This window comes from Giraffa tippelskirchi, chromosome 4, assembly GCF_054371585.1.
Source record: "Giraffa tippelskirchi isolate mGirTip1 chromosome 4, T2T-mGirTip1v1.2.pri, whole genome shotgun sequence".
NCBI lineage: Eukaryota > Metazoa > Chordata > Mammalia > Artiodactyla > Giraffidae > Giraffa > Giraffa tippelskirchi.
Genome location: NC_137278.1, coordinates 129,990,752 through 130,013,118, shown reverse-complemented (window position 1 = coordinate 130,013,118; position 22,367 = coordinate 129,990,752). Strand labels below are relative to the sequence as shown.

Below are 22,367 nucleotides of genomic sequence, written 5' to 3'. Positions count from 1 at the left end.
GTATTTTTTAGATTGTACATGGAAGTATTGTACAGTATTTGTCTTTCTCTGTCTGACTCATTTCACTTTGCATAATGTTCTCCAAGTTCATCCATGTTGCTGCAAATGGCAAAATGCCATTCTTTTTTATGGCTGAGTAGTATTCCATTGTATGTATATACACCGCGTCTTCTTTATCCATTCATCATATGATGGACACTTAGGTTGCATCCATACCTTGGTAATTGTAAATAATGCTGCTATGAATGTTGGGACACATGTTTCTTTTCAAATGAGTGTTTTGTGGGTTTTTTATATATATATATATATATATATATATATATACCCAGGAGTAGAATTGTTGGATCATATGGTGGCAGGAACATTTCTTTATTAGGTAAGAGAGACTTGAGAGGCCCAGGGAAAGGATGGATGGAAAGGAGAGACTGAGGATAACAACCCAGGAGGATGGGAGGTGATACTCATTAGCCTGCAAAGAGGGGGAGCTGGGGGAGGAAAGTGAGCCAGGCTGAGAAGGTGAGAGTTCACAGGACAGAAACTGTCTTTTCAGTACTGCATGAAGTGAGGTCACCTGCTCAGAGGGAGGAAGTGTGGGTAAGCTTGTGGATGTGAAGACAGTGACAAAAGCTCCTGTGGTGGAAGATGTGCAGAGGCAGCCTGAGATCAAGAGTCAAGCAGCAGTAACTGGGCAGAGATGGGGCAAGGTCACAGCTCTGTGTGTCAGGTATATAGCATCCTTACAGTTGCTGATTCTGGGCCCCAGGCTGGGCAGGAAGGCCAGGGAAATCAGGTGGAGGTGAAAGAGGCCTGGAAGTCAGGAACAAAACAAAATTAGGTTAATGGATGGAATGAGAGAGTAGAAAGGAGGAACTAGAGAGGAATGCTATGGGATCACTTACTTTCTCGTATTCCTCTCTTTTTGTAAAATACGTAATATCTCTCCTTTATGCTCCCAGCCTTACACCCCTTATGATTTGTAACTAGCCTCTCACTGCTATTCTAGATGGTATATTCTATAGCGCAGAAAAAATAAAATGGAAACTGATCCTAGAACGTACTGGCTGCTAAAATTGATTCCAGGCATTGTGTTAAGCATTTTACATACATTATCTTGTTTACTGCTCACAAAAATCCTCTGAGTTTAAAGAATAAGCTTCAGTATTCCTTGTTAAAGACAGTCACAGAGAGATTAGACAACTTGTTCAGGGTCACATGGCAAGTGAAGAGTGAAATCAAGTTTTGGACCCAGACAGGTTGACTTGAGCACTTAACCACTTTCCCAAATGGCCTCCATGCCAAGACTTGCTGTAGGTGTCCTGGTGTGACCATATCACGTTTTATCAATTGCTCAAATTGTCTTGTAGTGGCAACTACTAACTTTTGTTTTTGTCACTATAGTTTGCAAATCATGTTCACGCACATAATTTCCTTTGATCTTCACAGCCCTCCTGTGAGGTTTCAGCCACGAACAGGATGGAGACCTTCAACTTGCCCATCTCTACAGATTTAGTCCTGGAGGTCTTTGAAGTTTTGTCATTACAGAGTTGTGACTTTTTCTTTTTCTTCCCCCCCTCTTAAATACACTAGCCTCCTTTTCTTAAAGGAATTCTCTCTTCAGACCTTCTGCTTCTTTTCAGGCCATAGGACTCTGTACGTGGGGGTCCGGATGCCATTGGGCCGGCAGAGCCATCGGCACCACCGAACACATGGTCAGAAGCATCGGAGACGAACACGGGGCAAGGGAGCCAGCCAGGGGGAGGAAGGCCAGGAGGCCCTGGCCCACGGTAACATCTCAGGAGGGCGGGCGGGTGGGTGTCCACAGCTGGGAGGCCCCATGAGACTGAGGGGATGTGTGGGATGGACATCCAGCAGGTAGTGGTTTTCATTCTCTAGACTTTCCAGCTTGCTTCAAAGAAGAAGAAATGCCTCTGAGAATCAAAAATATCTGCCTGAAAATGTCACCGTTCAGGCCCCCCAAATCAATACCATAGAAGGTGAAATCATTTGCTAGAGAATTAGCTATTCCTTTTGATCAAATTTCTCAGATTTCTAGTTTCTTATGGGTTTTCTTCAAATGGTCTTACTTAATTTTTTTCTTTTCATGAAACTGCTTCCAAAGAATGAAAATGAAAGTGAAAGTCACTTGGTTGTGTCTGACTTTTTGCAACCCCATGGACTATACAGTCCATGGAATTCTCCAGGCCAGAATACTGGAGTGGGTAGCCTTTCCCTTCTGCAGGGGATCTTCCCAACCCAGAGATCGAACCCAGGTTTCCCACACTGCAGGTGGATTCTTTACCAGCTGAGCCACCAGGGAAGCCCAAGAATACTGGAGTGGGTAGTCTATCCCTTCTCCAGTGGATCTTGCCAACCCAGAAATTGAACCAGGGTCTCCTGCATTGCAGGTGGATTCCTTACCAACTGAGCTGTCAGGGAAACTCCAAAGAATAGTTTTTTGTTTTTTTTTTTTAAATTCTGGGAATAAAGAAATCTTTTTGATCTGAATTCAGGATTGTCTTTGTATGTTTCACAAGCTGGAAGCCCCCCAGGTGCACTGAGTGTGGCAGGATGCTATTTCTGTCCCAAGTGGAGGTTGGGAGCAGACCTTTCTCTGTGGTTGCTTTTCCAGACACACCATCTCAGCGTGTTCAGTTCATTCTTGGCACTGAGGAGGATGAAGAACATGTGCCTCATGACCTCTTCACGGAGCTGGATGAGATCTGTCTGAAAGAGGGAGAAGATGCTGAGTGGAAGGAGACAGCCAGGTGAGGCCCTGAATATCCTGGGTCAAGGTTTGCTGGGGCAGGCAAATGTGTACCTTTCTGTGAGTGACAAGTCTGCCTGCCTTTTATCTCTTCATGGGAGACGTGATGACTGACATGAGCACTGTTGTTCTAGAGTCTTGCGTGGGAAGTCTTGATGTTGGCCTCTTTGTCACGTCTGTGGTAACACCTGTTCCAGTTGACCTTGAGCTAGGGATTGGTGACAGAAATGTGGAACAGGGGGTCCTCTCTTACTTGTTCCTGGGCTCTTAATATTGTATATCTGACTTAGAAGATGCCTGAGGGGGCCACCTTGGCCTAAACCTAGCCTAGCAGACATAGCCTTTTCCTGTGGGTGAGCCATAGCATCATTTTTTTTTTTAATTTCTTTAATTTATTTGGCTCTGCCAGGTCTTCGTTGCATCATTGGAGCTCTTAGTTGCAGCACTTAGTAACTAGTTCCCCAACCAGGGATCAAACCCAGGCCGCCTGCATTAGGAACATGAAGTCTTAGCCTCTGGACCACCAGGGAAATCCCAATCATTTGGGGTTTAATTCACTGGAGATTCTGGAATTTTTGAGACATCCTATGGGACAATCCAACTTCATAGAGACCTCTGGGATAATAGCCAGCCTGATGGTAGGCTTCCCTTGATTAGAGAGTGAGTATGCTTGTCTAAGGCTCAAACCCAAGAATAACTGACAAGTGAGCCTTCTGGGTGATACAAAGCCAGCATGCCTGAGCCTCAGGGAAGAAGATGAGGTGGATAACCAGCAAAGCATGGCTCAAGGTCTCATTGAAACAGCTCTTCCTGGATACCTGCTATATCCGTAGATGTGTTCAATGAGTAGAGAGGATTAAACAAACCAATTAACCTGATACCAGGCAAGAAAGCAATTAGCTTTAACATCCTGTCTTTGCAAACTTCTGAAGGTCACACAGACTTTTTAAAAAAGAAAAATATGATCACTTTATTAATGTGATTTGTCAGTGTATCCAAATGATATAGATTAGATGTGTTTTTTTAGTTGCACAAGTAATGCATGCTCACTATACAAAATGAGACAATAAGGATAAGCAAAAAGAAAATAAAAATTAATACCCCAGGGATAATGAGGAATATAACATTTGGTGTCTTATATATGTGTGTTGTATTTTAAGATTTTCCTTTAATAAAAATGAAATCAAGCTATACTCAATTTTGCAGTGGTTTGTAACCTACTTATTTCACTTGCCAATGCATGCTGAACATATAGACTAGATTACAGGGTTCAGTGTGATTATTCAGATACCTTTCTTTGTGACATATATTAAAAACCCTCTCCTGAAAATTCTTCATTTTCTGTCTTTGGCATCTCTTTGCCATGCTTTCAGGTGGCTGAAGTTTGAAGAAGATGTTGAGGATGGGGGAGAACGATGGAGCAAGCCTTATGTGGCCACCCTTTCACTGCACAGTCTCTTTGAGTTAAGAAGCTGTCTTATTAATGGAACGGTCCTTCTGGATATGCGTGCAAATAGCATAGAAGAAATCTCAGGTAAGGTTAGGGGAGAGAAAGCAGAGGATCGTTTGTGGTGTGGTGTGGTGTGGAGGAAAGAAAGAAGAAAGTGGCTGTTTGTGCTTGGGCAAGTCACTTACCTTCCTGACCTTTGGTTCTGGGATGGGTTTCAAACTAAGAAACTTCCCTGCCTATTTATTGCACAGGCTTGTTCTGGGATGCAAATGACATGGCGTGTGGTTTTCCATTTGCCTGTTTGTTTAGCAAACATTTGTTTTCTATCTGTGCTTGATTATATACAAGGCACAGGATATGATACAGTTTCTACCCTCAAGGAGCTCACCTTCTAGTGGGGAAAATGTGTGTTGTGTGTTAGACACTCAGTTGTGTCCAACTCTTTGCAACCCCGTGGACTGTAGCCCGCCAGGCTCCTCTGTACATGGAATTCTCCAGGCAAGAATACTGGAGTGGGCTGCCATTTCCTTCTCCAGGGGATCTTCCCAACCCAGGGACTGAACCCACGTCTCCTGCATCGCAGGTGGATTCTTTATCGTCTGAGTCATCAGGGAAGCCCCAGTGAGGGAAATAGCCATAGGGCAATTAAAATAAGTGCAACAAACAAGCTCTGGTTTGGTAATAAGTGTGACTGGGAGCTCTGCAGAGAAAAGTGGGTTCAAGTGAAAGAAAGATTTTTCAATATGGCAACTAGGAAAAACTGTATGAAATTGAGCCAAAGGACCCCCCCACTTCTTCAGCATGATGTGAAGGGGAGATGTCTGATGGAGTTTCCTAGTACAGGTGAGTGTAAGTTATTGTTTTTGGGGAATGGAGTTTGAGAAACACCTGGGTGCATGTAAGGCTCTTCTTCGGCTTGGCTCTGTTTGGACAGATTTTTAAATTTCTCCCAGCTTGTCTTCATTACAAATATCCAAGTCATTCTGCCTGTCTGGGATCACACGGGGACCTGGGGAGAGGTCAGTACCGATGGGATCTTGTGTTAGCACCTTAGTTACATCTGTGAGATCATGCTCGTAGGTTCTGGGGAGTTAGTATATAGTACACAGCATCTTTGGAAGGGGTGCCATTCAACCCACAACAAAAGAAGAGAGGAGTTGAGTTCATCAGTGTCAGATGCTGCAGAGAGGTCCGATGAAGTAAGAACTAGAAGCATTGACCAGATTTAGCAACTGGAAGGTTGTTGATGCTTTTATCAAAAGCAGTTTCATTGAGGCAGCCACATTACAGTGGGTGAAAAATTTTTCTTTTGAGAAGAATTAGAGAGCGAGTGCATGTGCAAGAAAGGGAGGGCAACAGATAAAGGGAGACCTGGGATGGACGTTCTTCTGCTGTTTTTTCTTTCCCAAGATGAAGGAGCCTGAAGCATGTTTATATTGTGGGACAAGGAACCAATCAATGTAAAAGTTAAAGAGAGAGAAACTTGAATCTTTGGGTTGAGTATTTGAAATATATTTTCTTTTATTTATTGCTTCTAACGCTTGGATAGTCATGGATGGAGCTGGAGTTGAGAATAGGTTGGAGTTTGGGAGAGGCGGTGGCGGCGGGGGTGGATATGTAGGGTTTAAGTAAAACGGCTGTGATTCTTCACATTAGGGACCTGAGGTATTCATGTTAGTGATAAGGGTAGGTAAATGGTCTCACTTGTAGTGAATCAGTGCTTTATGTATCTCGTTAATTTTTCACAACAACCTTCTAAGGTTGGTGATCATATTAACTTCATGTTACAGATGAGGAAATGGAGGTACAGAGAGGTTATCACACAGAAAGTGGTACAAGTGGGTGGTAGAGATGTGGACATTTAGCTCTAGAACATTTGCTGTTAACTTCTATGCCAGCTGCCTTTCAGTAGCAGGTGTTGGGATTTTTTTCCCCCTCAGTTCTGCTGGACTTGGCAGGTCAAGATTGATGCTTGATGTTAATTGTCTGGAGGGCTTAATCAAGAACAAATTAATTATTTTTATGGATTCTACCTTCAAACAGTCATGTGGCCTTCTACAGTTATAGTTCCTCTTGACAACCACAGCAATGTTAAAATCTCAGAGGAAGAGAACCTAGAGGAACTTTGGCAAATGATAGAACAGAATGGCAATAATGTGGACATTTGAGTCAGACAGCCTGGGATTTGAATCCCATCTCTGCAACTCACCAGATGTGAGATCATGGAGATTTTGTAATTTGGGGGCCTCAGTTTGCTGATCTGTAAAACTTGTTATAATACCATGTACTTTTCAGAGGTTTTATAAGGATCAGATTAGATCATTATGTAAGAAGTTCAGAGTGTAGTTCCTGGCACATGTTAAGTGCTCAATAGTTTCCATTTATAAAAATAATGATTTGTTACATGAATAACGTGTAATGTGTCACAGCTGCTATCAGCAGTTAGCTCTTTCAGGCACTGATACAGAGACTGTAACCTCAGTGACCCTGGTAGAACTGCTTCCCCCTACTCCATGTCCCTCACCTCACCTGACCTTGCCTTCTTTGGAATCATTGACCATCAGTTTGAGTGTTCATGTTAGCACCTGCCTTCCAGACCTGATCCTGGACCAGCAGGAGCTGTTCAGTGACCTGAATGACAGCATGAGGGTTAAAGTCCGGCAAGCCCTTCTCAAAAAGCATCATCATCAGAATGAAAAGAAGAGAAATAACCTCATCCCCATTGTTCGCTCCTTTGCTGAGGTTGGCAAGAAGCAGTCTGATCCACATTCAATGGATAAACATGGTAAGATTATTAGAAATAACTGCTTTCTCTTTAGATTAATAAGACATTTAGGCACTAGTTGGAGATGCTGAGTTACTAGAGGGTAGGAACAGCATTTCTCTAATACGCTTTCATGCTCACTTAGACACAGTCCTTTCTGAGGATCGGCAAGATGGGTGGCTGGGACTGGTGACCATCATCTCTTGTGGCACTAAGGATGCATGCCTCAGATGCGTTTTAGTGGACCTCGGGGGAAAGGCTTGTGCCCCAGAATGGCCTCAGAACTGATGGGACTTGGGGAGTGTAGGGAAAGAGCAAATTAGCCAAGATGGCCTGGTCAGGCTCTCTCCCCCCATGCCCTCTCACTCTTGCCCCACATTTTATAATAATGATTATATATCAGCTGAGATCACTTATAGCACTGCAGATGCACGTTCCGAGATACTCGCTTGTCTGCAGCCCGCTTTTGTTCCGTAAGCATATAAAAGCTTCACTTGGCATGCCAGAGAGAGCGAGAGAGTTGGCTGTGCTGCAGTGGCCTACGTTATGGCTGCATTATGGTGGTGAGGCTGCGTTAAGGCTGTGTCTGCTGGGTCAGCCACGAGAGGAAAGAATATAGCATGTCCGTTGCTACAGCTGCTGTGCTATTCAGGAGAGAATAAATGTGTTTGCGGTTCCTATGACTCCTTGAGTTTTCTTCCAGCTTCCTTGCTTGCACCTTGCCTACCCTGGGCTCAGTGAACAGTGTACACAGTGAGATACAGCAAGACAGTTGGTGTAGTCAGCAGGATCAGTGAGACAGGGAGATATCCACACTGGGGATAATTTGGCTCCAGAGAAGGTCAACTGGAGCTTTTTAGAAGTAAACAAATGTCTTAGATTGGGGAGGCAAAATGCAGTAGTGTAGACTCTTGAGTCAGATTTCCAGGCTTGAAATTCTGGCTTCACCTCTTGCAAAGATCTTGACAACCTCCTAAACCTCTGTAAGCCCACTTTGTAGAGTAAGGATAATGATAAGATCTACTCCATCAGTCTGTTGTGAGGCTTCAATAAGTTAATCTGTGTAAATCCCTGAGCCAGGTGTGGTGGGTTGTAAACATTGGATGAATTTCAGCTGCTGACTGCTTTCCATTTCTGTGGCCAGGCTGGGGCCTAATCTATACTGGTCTGCTTGTCCCCACATTTACCGAAACACAGTGTATAGGGAATATGCCTGGGGATCCATGTATTTGAAAAGTTCTCCATAGGAGTTTATGGTGTGCACTCCTGGTTGAGGATTACTGCCTTTAATAAAGGAAGAAGAGAACATCATAAATGGTTCAGGAAGAGGGGTCAGGGGTAGTAAGATATCTTGCCCCTTTTATTGCTAGCGGATAGGTAAGGAGACAGGTGTGTGTGGGTCCTCGCTTCCTAGTCACCTGAACCTTTTCTCTCTGTGGGCTTTGTGGAAGAGAGCCATGACCAGCCAACAATGGATGGGGTGTGTCAAAGAGGGAAAGGGCAAGACTCAGAGAATTTTATTTGATTTTCTCCAAACAGGTCAAACTGTGTCTCCTCAGTCCATTCCAACCACAAGTCTTGAAGTAAAGAATGGAGTGAATTGTGAACACAGTCCATTGGATTTAAGCAAGGTGAGCAGAGATGTGGAAGTTGGCTCACAGGCCTAAGCATATCTCTTGTGGAGCCCAGAGTCCCGTTGCTGGAAGCTGGTAAGCTTTGGCATTTCAATATCCTTTCTCCAGGACCAGAGCCCCTACTGCAGACAAGGAGGCCCATCTGCTCAAGTCTTCCTCCTTCTCCATCCCAGAGAGGGCTGACTCATCAGTTTTTCCCCCAGATTCAACCTGCTGAAACCCACTAGCCACTGATAAACCACCCCGATGCACACCTCCTGCTGTTTCAGAATTATTTTCTGGTACCTGCTCTCTAGGAGCACCTTATTACCTCCAAGATTTTGTTTTTCAATTATTCTTATTTATTTACCTCCAAGGGTTTTGTGAAAACAATATTTTTGCCACTATCCCACAACTACTTTGTGGTTAAGCTCTTCTTGGGAACTGTGACTTTGGTGTCCAAGGCCTCTCCCACAGGATCCAAGTCCCCCTGCAGCTCTTGGCTCAATCCTTGATCTCCCGGCTGCCAGCCTTTCCTTGCTCTGGTCTCCCTGACACTGTCTTTCCAAAACACAGATAGTATATGTCACTTCTCAGCTCATGAGCCTCCCTGAAACCTCAGACAAAGCATTCAGGTATTTTAAAATGGAAACAATTTGACCTGGAGTTTCCAAAACATTTTCTTTGAGGATGCATGGTGTAATGGAATTCAAATCAGAACCTTAGATTTAAATTCTCTCTCTTAGAAGCTCTGTTGTCATGGGCAAGTCAACTTCATCTCTCTGGGTCTCCGTGGCTTCATTTTTTTAAATAAAGAATGAGGCTGATTGGCCAATCTTATCCCCCATACAGAGTTATTGTAAGGATTAAGTGAAGTAGTGTGAGAAAAATGTGCTAAATCATAAAATGATGCATGAATGTAAGTTGTGAGGAGGGTGATGGATGTGTAGGTGATGGCTCCCACACTGTCGGGGTGCTTTTAAATTTTCAGGTGGATCTTCATTTTATGAAGAAAATTCCCACTGGAGCAGAGGCCTCGAATGTCCTGGTTGGAGAGGTGGACTCTCTGGACCGCCCCATTGTCGCCTTTGTGAGGCTGTCTCCGGCTGTCCTTCTCTCAGGCCTGACGGAAGTGCCCATCCCAACAAGGTAAAGATGAGGACCACAAAGCACAGTGCCTTCTGTCTAATGTACAGATTTATATGAGCTCTAGTGGAAGAAACCAGCTAATGCTAAAAGGTAGGATTAATTAATTTGGAGATTGCTGTTTAAAATTCAGCAGTGATCTCAGAAAACTGGGGTGTATTTGATTAACCTCTGTGCAGAAGAATTGTAAGACTTTTAAGGCTGTGACTGTGCAGTTTCTAAGACCTGGGAAATTGAGACACAAAGAGCATTCTCAAGACGTAGCAAGAACCACTTACTTGGGATAGGGAGCCTGTCTTGATCTCCGCGTTCTGCAGAGCTTTATCCCAAGGAGATATCTCTGAGCAGAGGTATCGACGTCGCTTTCCATAGTTCTGGCAGGATTTGTATGGTTTGCAAATATGTCCACATTTGTTCCAAAGCCTATTCATGCACTCTGAAGGTGGTGATTCAGATGATTCAGAACCCCATTAATTATGGAGTATTCAGATGTCCGGGACACAATTTAGACTCCTCTGCAGGGCTTGATCATTTCAATTGCCTTATCCTTCTCCTTCGTGACACTGTACAGAAGACAAGAATCAAGACCATCCCCAAGAAAAAGAAATGCGAAAAGCAAAACGGCTGTCTGAGGAGGCCTTAAAAATAGCTGTGAAAAGACAGGAAGCGAAAAGCAAAAGAGAAAAGGAAAGATATACCCATTTGAATGCAGAGTTCCAAAGAATAGCAAGGAAAGATAAGAAAGGCTTCCTCAGCGATCAATGCAAAGAAATAGAGTAAAACAACAGAATGGGAAAGACTAGAGATCTCTTCAAGAAAATTAGAGATACCAAGGGAACATTTCATGCAAAGATGGGCTCAATAAAGGACAGAAATGGTAGGGACCTAACAGAAGCAGAAGATATTAAGAAGAGGTGGCAAGAATACACAGAAGAACTATACAAAAAAGATCTTCACGACCCAGATAATCACAATGGTGTGATCACTCACCTAGAGCCAGACATCCTGGAATGTGAAGTCAAGTGGGCCTTAGGAAGCATCACTATGACCAAAGCTATTGGAGGTGATGGAATTCCAGTTGAGCTATTTCAAATCCTGAAAGATGATGCTGTGAAAGTGCAGCACTCAATATGCCAGCAAATCTGGAAAACTCAGCAGTGGCCACAGGACTGAAAAGGTCAGTTTTCATTCCAATCCCAAAGAAAGGCAATGCCAAAGAATGCTCAAACTACTGCACAATTGCACTCATCTCACACGCTAGTAAAGTAATGCTCAAAATTCTCCAAGCCAGGCTTCAGCAATACGTGAACATGTGAACTTTCAGATGTTCAAGCTGGATTTAGAAAAGGCAGAGGAACCAGAGATCAAATTGCCAACATCCGCTGGATCATGGAAAAAGCAAGAGAGTTCCAGAAAAACTACTTCTGCTTTATTGACTATGCTAAAGCCTTTGACTGTGTGGATCACAATAAACTGTGGAAAATTCTGAAAGAGATGGGCATACCAGACCACCTGACCACCTGACCTGCCTCTTGAGAAACCTGTATGCAGGTCAGGAAGCAACAGTTAGAACTGGACATGAAACAACAGACTGGTTCCAGATAGGACAAGGAGTACATCAAGGCTGTATATTGTCACCCTGCTTATTTAACTTATATGCAGAGTACATCATGAGAAACGCTGGGCTGGAGGAAGCACAAGCTGGAATCAAGATTGTCGGGGGAAATATCAATAACCTCAGATATGCAGATGACACCACCCTTATGGCAGAAAGTGAAGAAGAACTAAAGAGCCTCTTGATGAAAGTGAAAGAGGAGAGTGAAAAAGTCAGCTTAAAACTCAATGTTCAGAAAACTAAGATCATGGCATCCGGTCCTGTCACTTCATGGCAGATAGATGGGGAAACAGTAGAAACAGTGGCTGGCTTTATTTTTCTGGGCTCCAAAATCATTGCAGATGGTGATTGCAGCCATGAAATTAAAAGACGCTTACTCCTTGGAAGGAAAGTTATGACCAACATATACAGCATATTAAAAAGCAGAGACATTACTTTGTCAACAAAGGTCCGTCTAATCCAGGCTATGGTTTTTCTAGTGGTCATGTACGGATGTGAGAGTTGGACTATAAGAAAGCTGAGTGCTGAAGAATTGATGCTTTTGAACTGTGGTGTTGGAGAAGACTCTTGAGAGTCCCTTGGACTGCAAGGAGATCCAACCAGTCCATCCTAAAGGAGATGAGTCCTGGGTGTTCATTGGAAGGACTGATGTTGAAGCTGAGACTCCAATACTTTGGCCACCTCATGCAAAGAGCTGACTCATTGGAAAAGACTCTGATGCTGGGAAAGATTGAGGGCAGGGGGAGAAGGGGACGACAGAAGATGAGATGGTTGGATGGCATCATCGACTCGATGGACATGGGTTTGGGTGGACTCCGGGAGTTGGTGATGGACAGGGGGGCCTGGCATGCTGCGATTCATGGGGTCGCAAAGAGTTGGACACAACTGAGTGACTGAACTGACTGACTGACTGATCCTTCTCCTCTCCCCATCATTTTCTTATTAGAGCAATGAATGAGATTCAGATAACCTTGAATTTGCTCTACAATGCCATGTTTTGAAAAAGCATCCTTTCTAGAGCAAGGAATTGTGTCTATGGAAACCCTGAGAATTATAACCACATTATTGAATTGAGTCATACACATAGCTTCCAATGACTATAGTAGAACTATTAGATCAAAGCTACTCAGATTGCTCCATCATTAGTTTGTCTCCTTTTTTTGAAGTTACTGTGATAAATTCTGTTTGATAGAAAAGAGAAATGTTCTGTTGTTTAGAGAAGAAAGATGCAACTTCCTTATATTTACTTACATAATTTCATCTTTTTTGTGTGTTGCCAGGTTTTTGTTTATCCTTTTGGGTCCAGTAGGGAAAGGTCAGCAGTATCATGAGATTGGCAGATCCATGGCCACCATCATGACAGATGAGGTATGCACACCACTTCTGCTCTTCATGTGTTCATCACATAAATATTTATTTAGTGTTTACTCTGTGCCAGGCATTGTGCTAGTTGTTGGGAGTAAAATAATTATTGCTGGAAAGCAATGCTGGTCATGTTTTTGAGAACCAAGCCCTCTTGGATTTTTCTTCCTCTGTCATCTCTCCCTTTTGGAATAATCAAGGATGCAGAGAAATCTTTTTCTGGGAAAACTATTGCCAAGTAGGATACCAAGTAGGAAAGATATTAAGGCTGACTTAACTTTCTAGAGAAGGTAGTTAATGAAGTGTATCCAAGCTATTTGCATAAAGAAACCTCACTCCCATTTCACTGGTAAATGAGACCAGTTTGTCAGGGGGATGCTCTTGGGCATTGTCATGTGAATGTACTAGGGTTACTAGACATTTCAACTGCCCCTGCTGCATCCCTGGTGAGGACTGTGCTGCTCAGGTAAGTTGCAAAGTAGGGCCTTGAAAAGGCATATATCTTAGAGGCAAAGGGAGATTGGGCTGTGTTTTATCAGCTGTCTTTGGTTGGAAGGCATATTTCATGGAGGACCTTTATTAGTAATTATTCCATCCAGTTTTTCTACCCACCGTGATCAGGAAGATTTCTCATGCATCTTGGCTTTTGTTCTGTTCTTTGAGGAGATAACAGAATTACAAAACTTTATAGAGTCGTGTCTTATCTCTTTCTATACTAATAGACATATATGTAGTTTTTTTTGACTCATCTTTAGATTCATTTTAAAAACTCTTTTATCCTTGTACTTCTTTAAGTGCTAAACTTATCTACATTTCAGAGCCCTGTGACAAAGATAAAGTCCAAGAGGTTTTATCTATCTTTTACCATATCCATTGGCTATTGTTTAAGTCAAGTGACTTTCAGCTTTCCTGAGGATTTTTTCTTCTCTTAGATTTTTCATGATGTGGCTTATAAGGCAAAAGAGCGAGATGACCTCCTGGCAGGGATTGATGAGTTCCTAGACCAGGTGACGGTGCTTCCTCCAGGGGAGTGGGACCCCTCCATTCGAATTGAGCCACCCAAAAATGTCCCTTCCCAGGTAATGTATGCACATGAGCCAGTGGTGGCTTAGTGTCACTTACTGAGGGCCCACCATGGACACAGCAAAGACCATGTTGGTGTATGATAGATAAACTGAGATGCGGTTCTGTTATGGAGTGCCTAGAATGTCAGAAGAGTAATAAAATATGAATATGCAGTAACATTGATTGGCCAGGATTACCTTGGGATGAATTTTAAGCCAACTTTTGAAGGATTGATGTGAAATGGCAGAGAGGAGAGGTGGCCAGGATTACCCTGGGATGAATTTTAAGCCAACTTTTGGAGGATTGGTGTGAAGTGGCAGAGAGGAGAGGAGGGGGCATTTCTTGGGAGTCTATTAAGGATGAAGCCACTAAATGAAAAGAGCTCAGTGCATAGAGAGTGCAAATAGAGTTCCCCATACTTTTTTTTGAGAGATTAAAGATGGAAGAAAACTTCTACTGTACACTGGTCCCTGGACCAGGTGCTTTACATATGCTAATTAAATCTCTCAGCAACATCTCCAAGTAGGTGTTATTATTCTTTATTTATGACGAATAAAAATACTATCTTCAAGGTTTTAAGGTAATGATTACACATAGACAGATTTGCAACTTGAACTTAGGTCGTATCTGATGCCAAAGCCTTCATGTTTCTGTTTCTGGGCAAGACAGAGGAGTCAGGTACCAGTGGAGAGGAAGAGAAATTATTTGTTGTCTTTTGTGTTTTTCAGGAAAGTCAATAAACTGTCCCAAATCAGTAGATGCATCTGAAAGCTATAAGAAACACTTGGGTATTTGGGGGGCTGCTTTTGGATTCTCTCATGCCACCCTGTCCCCTTCCATCTCCCACCCTCCCACCCCACCTACCCCCATCATAGCAGGAAAGACAGAATAGGTGGTTGACTTTGCTAATTGTGTGGTCCTCTATTAAAAGGAGAAAAGGAAAATGCCTGGAGTTCCAAATGGAAACATTTGCCACATAGAACCGGAGCCACATGGGGGCCACAGCGGGCCAGAACTTCAGCGCACCGGGCGGTAAGTTCTGGAATATTTCACAGCTAATACTGCTTACTGGACAGAAGCTGTATAAAGAAATGGGTCATCTTTGCTTTCAGCCTTCTTCTCTATAGTATCTTTATTGGCTTGTGAATGACTTTTCAAATGGGACCACTGACAATAAGTATTACAATTCTATCAAATACTGTATCATTCATTCAAGTTTCTCAAACCACCTACCGTGTTCTGTCTCACCTCCTATCCTTCCCACACATTGTTCTCCCTGATTTGAACATTCCTCCCTATCTTCATTTCCAGGCTAACTGCTACTTATCCTTTGATTCAGCTTAGGTGTCCCTTTGGAGAGTCTTCCAAGACACTCTTTAGAGGAGGTTAGGTTATTCCTGCCATGTGATGTCACAGCTTGGAGCCCTGTCCCCTGCCCAGCTACTACCCTCAGCCCAGTCCCCGGTTATAGCCCTGATCACATTTTATTATTATTTCTTGATTTGATGTCTTTCCTGCCAGAATGTTTGCTCCCTAAGGGCGGGGACCCCATTATATTCCTAAAACCCAGTTCAGTGCCCTGCATAGAGTGGGTACACAATTATTATCTGATGAATGAATACTATTAGAATGATGTCTGTTCTTTAGCACGAGTGGACACGGCATGCATAAATATTAAATGGTTATTTTAAGTTGAGACATGGATAAATATTAAATGGTTTTTTTAAGTTAAGAAACCCCTTGAGGTAGGGAAATAAGTACTACTTTAGGTGTGTCTGAGAATAGGCAACTTACTCTTCTGGGCCCAGATTTTAAGGACAGATGTCCAATTAGGAGGTTCTCTGTGGTAGATGAGGCAAGAGGGTCCCCAGGCTGGGATGCTTTATATTCCAGGTAGGAAGGTAGTAAAAGAGAATGAGATTTGGGGTTGGAGTGGCATCCAGAGGTGTCCCCCACGTTGTGGGAGAAGGTTGGGACTATGGTTCTGGCATTGTAAGTTGTGCTTGTGTCTCAAAGGGTCTGCTGGGCAGAGATTCTCAGCACAGGACTCAGATGATGGAAAGGAGCTTTAATGTCTACTCTAGTGCTTTCACCTATTTTTTTTTTTCTTTCTTCCTTGAAGTTGCTTTCCTTATTTCTTTATCTTCAGTACTCTATCCAATGGAAACCCAACATTTGTTTGTTTTTTTGAATTGCAGAGTGTTAATTTTTCCACTCTTGGAAATTCAGGGACAGATAGGAGAGGAGACTGAGAAGCTGACAGAATAGCATGTAACTAGCAGTGTTGATAGGGAGAATTCATCCTGGCTGGAGGAATGTATCTGAGGGTGGAAGGATAACTGGGCTCTGGGAGGGATTACTGGAGGAAAGGAGGAACCCTTTGATGGACGGGATCACTGAAAAGAGAGATCAAGTTCCAGGAGTAAAGTTCATATTTTCTTTAAAGTTGGAAGAGCTCTGAGTTGTGGCGGAGGAGTCCTGGTGTTGAGAAGCATTTCAAAGGATACATTTGTCTTTAGAATAGTTTCCAGGATTCAGACTATCTTAAAGGAGGTGGTGCTTTTTTAAGGGGAAGAGTCTTGGGTATGGATTTGATAGAATTTCAAAGCTATGATTTATCCTTTTGAATTCAAAGGGTGTTCACAACTCAGGACTGAGAGTTTGAAAGTAGTAGAAATGAGGCCAACAACTTTCCTTCAAACACATGATCTTTGCAGAGATGAGAGCTCAGCTTTCTTTTGGTTTCAAGAAGCAAATAAACTAGGGTCCCATGCTTTTGTAGTGGAGGGTCACTTAAAATCAATTCTACATGGAGGTTTGGGAGTATAGATTGGATCTATATCTAGACCTGATACAGAATCTGGGAAATGGTGCCTGACATCCCCAAAGAAAAACCCATATAGCCAGGACCATCACACACTTAATCACCAGCCCCTAGTACCTTTACTCACAAGTTCAAATGGGGCTTGAGGACATTCTTCCATAATGTCGAGTGAGGAACTACTGGAATTGACAAAGCTGAAAGGAAGGGTCATCTAGATTCAGAGCCTCACTCTATTTGGTGTGCCTCTTCCTGAGCTCCAGAAGTTTCCCTCATAGCCCTTAGGAAAAGACCTCAAGACACGTGACTTTCCTCCTCTTGTAGCTTTTTCAGTTGGTATCAGGGATCACAGTTCATGCCAACTCTGGCTCCTTTCCCAGTCTTAAAGTATGTAGGGGTGAATATGAACCTTCCTCTACAGATGAACATCCTAGAGTTTTCTGGACCTTCCTGGACTTTACAGACTAAAACTATATTAACCTGGACTCTGTATTCTTTGTACCTTTAGCTGTGTTTCTTTGAGGTGGTGCACAACCTGGGGATGCCATCCTAGTTGGATGGAGAGGTACTTAAGATGTGGTAGTATAGGCTCTAAGAAGGTGGGAGAGGAGGCAAAGTTGAGAACAGTCTGAGTTGTATGTGATCTGACCTGCCAAGCCAGGGCTGACACAGTGTCTTGGGCCTCCCTCATGTTGATGGTAGGCCATGACACCGAGGCATTCCCATGCCGAGCGAAGAGCAAAGTCTGACTAGAGTTCCTAGGCTGGAAGCTTCACAGCACCGAGGATGTTCTGCTGAGGGGTTTTTCCAAGTAGATTGGTGTACCTTGTTGGAGAAGCCACTTTGGGGAAGGGTTGATGAAAAAAAGAATTGGGAGTTATTGTCTTGATGATCCCAGCCCCACTTGAAACAGGTTTCTTCCCAGGCACAGCAGACAATTGGATGGCTGGTGTGTCCCTAAAGCCCTCCTCAGAGGGCTTCCTGAGTTAATACTCTAGAGCCTAGTGGCCCTCTCCACAGGTAAGTCCTTTCTGGCTTCAAGCTTAAATTTGTGGCCCTGTGTGCTTCCTGCCACCCCAAACTTGAACATCAAGGATAGTATTGAAAGCGAAAGGAAGTCTCAAATGTGTGGAGGAAAGCATCCATGCCTGATTATTGTGTGTGCCAGATACTCGATTAGGGTCTGTATGAGTGGGGAATGAGACAGATTCCAAAACAGGATTTGAAATCATTTTGTTATTTATGTTATACCATCAATAGGAGCCTCAGATCTTTTCTCTCCTCTTTCAATCACTGCCAGGCAGACAGATGTCCTTCCTTTCTATGGCTTCTTATAAATCCATGTCACATAAATCTCTTGCCTGTTGCTCATAGACACTCCTCCTGAATGATGAGCCTCGCACATCCAGGAGGACCAATCATGGCAGCATCATAGGGTGAGGCTCACTGCTGCAGAAGGTTATTCTCCCAGAACAATACCCATCAGAGGAAGGTCATTGGTGTTTGGGAGGTAATGCTATGTTGGCTAAGGACCTGGAAAATCTTGAATGTTGCCCCGGACTAATTGTGGCTGCCAATAAGGTCCTTGAGGGGCTATCTCCTCAGAGAGGAAAGCAAGACCATGTGACATTTTATTACAAACTGTAACCTGGGTCCCAAACCCTGAGGTAGAACTCCCATGCTCTAGGTTAGACCCTGTAGATAGCTCCTTACCTCAGCTAGGTCTGCCAGACAGGCTAAAACCAAAGCAGGTCACAAGGCTGACTTTGCCTCTCTCCTGTAAACCCAGGCCCAGACTGTGATGTTACTGCTGTAGGTTGAGGAAGAGTAAATCCCAACTGTGCCCGGCAAACCAGAAGAGCAAGTGGGTCAGATGAAAGAGTGTGTGCCCTGTGTCCATCTGCATACCCATTTGACCTGGCTAGATGAGAGAGGGAGCTTTTGAATGGATAAAGAGAGCTGGCTCAGCCTTCTCCCCTGGCGTACAGATCCTAGGCCTCATAGGACACCTCTAGGCTCCTGAGCAGAGAGAAAGAAAGAGCTAGCTAAGCCTCCTTTCATGAGAGAGTAGACTGGTGTGTTTTCAGTTTTTGGTATAGAACATTTCAAACATAAACGAGAAGAAAGGACACTGTAATGAACCCCCATGTGCCCATCAATAGTTACCAACATTTTGCCAATCTTGTTTCATCTATTTCTTCACTACTTAATTGTTTTATGTTTTCTAGATTATTTTAAGCCAAATCACCAGTAACATGTCATTTCACCTGTAACTACTTGAGCAGGTATCTCTGTTCCACAAGGACATTTTGAAAAACAGCTATCATTCCATTATGAAATCTAATAAAATTAACAATAATTCTTTACATTGTCTCATGCTTAGCCCATATTCACCTTTCTGTGATTGTCCTGGCAACATCCTTTTAGAGTTTGTTTGATGCAGGATCCAGTGGAGGTTTGCATTTCATTATTATGTTCCTGTTCTATAACAGGCCTCCTCCTCTTTTTTTTTTTTTTAATGCCATTCATGTGTAGAAGAAAGTAGGTAGTTTGCCCTGTAGAATGCTGAATGACTCTCTTCAATGACTCCACTCTTTAAAAATTGCCGCTGTCTAGACATAGTCCTCCTTCTTGGTGTAGGACATCTCACTCTTGATCTTTCTCGTCCTTGGGATGTGGAGAGGGATCTTGAAGTCCTGCCACCAAGTCCTGTTGATTCTGCCTCCTAATTGGCACTCAATTCTCTTTCTAACCCATGGCCTCCAGCCTTGCCCCATGTTCCATTTATGACACTCTCACCAGAGTGATCCTTTCAGAATGCCTGCTTACTTATGCTGCTTCCCTGTATAAAGTCCTTCACTGCATCACACACTGTTGGGATAAATTTCTGATTCCTTTTTATAAAGCCCTTTGTGACTTAGCTTTTCCAACATCTCTAGCCTTGTCTATTGATATTTACCCCTCACATTGCCTTATCCTGTGAAAGTGCTGCACTCATTATGCCAGCAAATTTGGAAAACTCAGCAGTGGCCACAGGACTGGAAAAGGTCAGTTTTCGTTCCAATCCCAAAGAAAGGCAATGCCAAAGAATGCTCAAACTACCGCACAATTGCACTCATCTCACATGCTAGTAAAGTAATGCTCAAAATTCTCCAAGCCAGGCTTCAGCAATACGTGAACCATGAACTTCCAGATGTTCAAGCTGGTTTTAGAAAAGGCAGAGGAACCAGAGATCAAATTGCCAATATCCGCTGGATCATGGAAAAAGCAAGAGAGTTCCAAAAAAACATCTATTTCTGCTTTATTGACTATGCCAAAGCCTTTGACTGTGTGGATCACAATAAACTGTGGAAAATTCTGAAAGAGATGGGAATACCAGACCACCTGACCTGTCTCTTGAGAAACCTGTATGCAGGTCAGGAAGCAACAGTTAGAACTGGACATGGAACAACAGACTGGTTCCAAATAGGAAAAGGAGTCCGTCAAGGCTGTATATTGTCACCCTGCTTATTTAACTTCTATGCAGAGTACATCATGAGAAACGCTGGGCTGGAAGAAACACAAGCCGGAATCAAGATTGCCGGGAGAAATATCAATAACCTCAGATATGCGGATGACACCACCCTTATGGCAGAAAGTGAAGAAGAACTAAAGAGCCTCTTGATGAAGGTGAAGGAGGAGAGTGAAAAAGTTGGCTTAAAGCTCAACGTTCAGAAAACTAAGATCATGGCATCTGGTCCCATCACTTCATGGGAAATAGATGGGGAAACAGTGGAAACAGTGTCAGACTTTATTTTGGGGGGCTCCAGAATCACTACTGATGGTGACTGCAGCCATGAAATTAAAAGACGCTTACTCCTTGGAAGGAAGGTTATGGCCAACCTAGATAGCATATTTACTATTACTTTGCCAACAAAAGTCCGTCTAGTCAAGGCTATGGTTTTTCCAGTGATCATGTATGGATGTGAGAGTTGGACAGTGAAGAAAGCTGGGCGCCGCAGAATTGATGCTTTTGAACTGTGGTGTTGGAGAAGACTCTTGAGAGTCCCTTGGACTGCAATGAGATCCAATCAATCCATCCTAAAAGAGATCAATCCTGGGTGTTCATTGGAAGGTCTGATGTTGAAGCTGAAACTCCAATACTTTGGCCACCTCATGCGAAGGGTTGACTCATTGGAAAAGACCCTAATGCTGGGTGGGATTGGGGGCGGAAGGAGAAGGGGACGACAGAGGGTGAGATGGTTGGATGCCATCACCAACTCGATGGACATGGGTTTGGGTAGACTCCGGGAGTTGGTGATGGACAGGGAGGCCTGGCGTGCTGCAATTCATGGGGTCGCAGAGAGTCGGACACGACTGAGCGACTGAACTGAACTTGCCTTATCCAGTCATAACTCTTTCAGCACCTTGAACGTGCCAAGCAGTCTCACCTCTAGGTGGCATCCATGCCAGCCCCTCTGCCTCATCTGGCTAACTCCTGGTCCATTCTCGAGTCCCAGCTGAAATGCCCCTCCCTGTTCTTTGCTGCCATGGTGCCCTCACAACCCTGTCTGTCCCCTGTACTAGACTTTTCATCCTAGAGAGAAAGGGCTGTGTTTGCCTTGCTACTGTCGCGTCTCCAGTACCTGGCACAGTGCTTGGCGTGAAGTATCTGTTACTACTTGGCAACTGCATGAATGATTATGCTGATTTCTCAAGTAAGGTGGGTAGTTCAGAGTAAGAATATACATGTGATAGGGGCTTTTTATCTAGAAAACATTTAATAAAACTAACAGTTTTAATACCATGATAGTTTTGTTCATTGCTTCCTAACAGCTCAGAATTTGAAGTTTGAAGCTAATACTTAATTTCATGTTAAATTTTGGGAACTTTTTATTGAATGGGTGTTATGCATAGCAAATTAATTTTTTTTATGCTTGGGATAATCATTCAAATTCATGCCTTTGGTTGCAATTAGAATTCATGTTGGAACATGGCCAGAATCCATGCTGGCCCCGGAGAGATCTCTTGTGCTTAGGGTCAAATTGAAGCCAAATATTAACCTCCATACAGAGCGCATTTGAAGTGCTTTCAGATGTGCTCTGTTGACTTGCTTTAGTGGGAGAGGGACTGCATTAGACACCTGTCTGCCGTGTTTCTGCAGGCTGTTTGGGGGCTTGGTGCTGGACATCAAGCGGAAGGCCCCCTGGTACTGGAGCGACTACCGGGATGCCCTCAGCTTACAGTGTTTGGCCTCCTTTCTGTTCCTGTACTGTGCCTGCATGTCACCTGTCATCACCTTTGGGGGATTGCTTGGAGAAGCCACCGAGGGGCGCATAGTAAGAACTTTTGCCACTTCTAATGGTCCCAAATGAAAGTAAAAATATTATGAAGGCAGCCACATCTACTGGGAGGAAAATTCCCTGGACGTGGACTGAAGAGATTGGTTTCTTCCTGCTGAATTACATAGTCTTCTGACTTCATGCCAACGAGCAACACCGCTCCCCCTTTAGAACAGACCCTCTTCTGCCTGCATATCAATTTAGGTAGCCGATTGCCCTGTTGTATTGCCCGTTGCTCCAAGGATAGAAAATTATATATTGATGTCATCTGAAAATAAGGTTTAAGGTGACTCTGTATGACAGCCCATAGTGTGAATGGTATCATTGTGCTTTCTATATATATTTATAAATAATGAATTGAGTCGTGCATAATAGGACTTGTTAAGGAATCATACGTAGATAGATTTGGGGACCTAAATTATTGAAGCAGTATCCATTTACAAGAG

General features: G+C 43.5%; 1 protein-coding gene across 19 annotated transcripts in view; it reads left to right on the top strand.

Moving 5' to 3' along the window:
• SLC4A8 (solute carrier family 4 member 8) overlaps positions 1 to 22,367 on the top strand; it is a 200,260-nt gene that overhangs the window by 25,424 nt on the left and 152,469 nt on the right. For 16 of the 19 annotated variants that reach the window (XR_014082644.1, XR_014082642.1, XR_014082649.1 and 13 more), the window contains exons 3-12: positions 1,638 to 1,784; positions 2,630 to 2,765; positions 4,138 to 4,298; positions 6,811 to 6,999; positions 8,518 to 8,609; positions 9,583 to 9,740; positions 12,633 to 12,720; positions 13,647 to 13,793; positions 14,711 to 14,811; positions 21,744 to 21,918. Coding sequence is in view for 7 of the 19 variants with exons in the window: in XM_081592344.1 (XP_081448470.1) it covers positions 1,638 to 1,784; positions 2,630 to 2,765; positions 4,138 to 4,298; positions 6,811 to 6,999; positions 8,518 to 8,609; positions 9,583 to 9,740; positions 12,633 to 12,720; positions 13,647 to 13,793; positions 14,711 to 14,811; positions 21,744 to 21,918 (1,394 nt within the window). In the remaining 12 variants the exon portion in view is untranslated. Of the gene's footprint in view, positions 1 to 1,618; positions 1,785 to 2,629; positions 2,766 to 4,137; positions 4,299 to 6,810; positions 7,000 to 8,517; positions 8,610 to 9,582; positions 9,741 to 12,632; positions 12,721 to 13,646; positions 13,794 to 14,710; positions 14,812 to 21,743; positions 21,919 to 22,367 lie in introns of all 19 variants that reach the window. The other 3 variants (XR_014082646.1, XR_014082651.1, XM_081592347.1) reach the window with 1 other exon arrangement.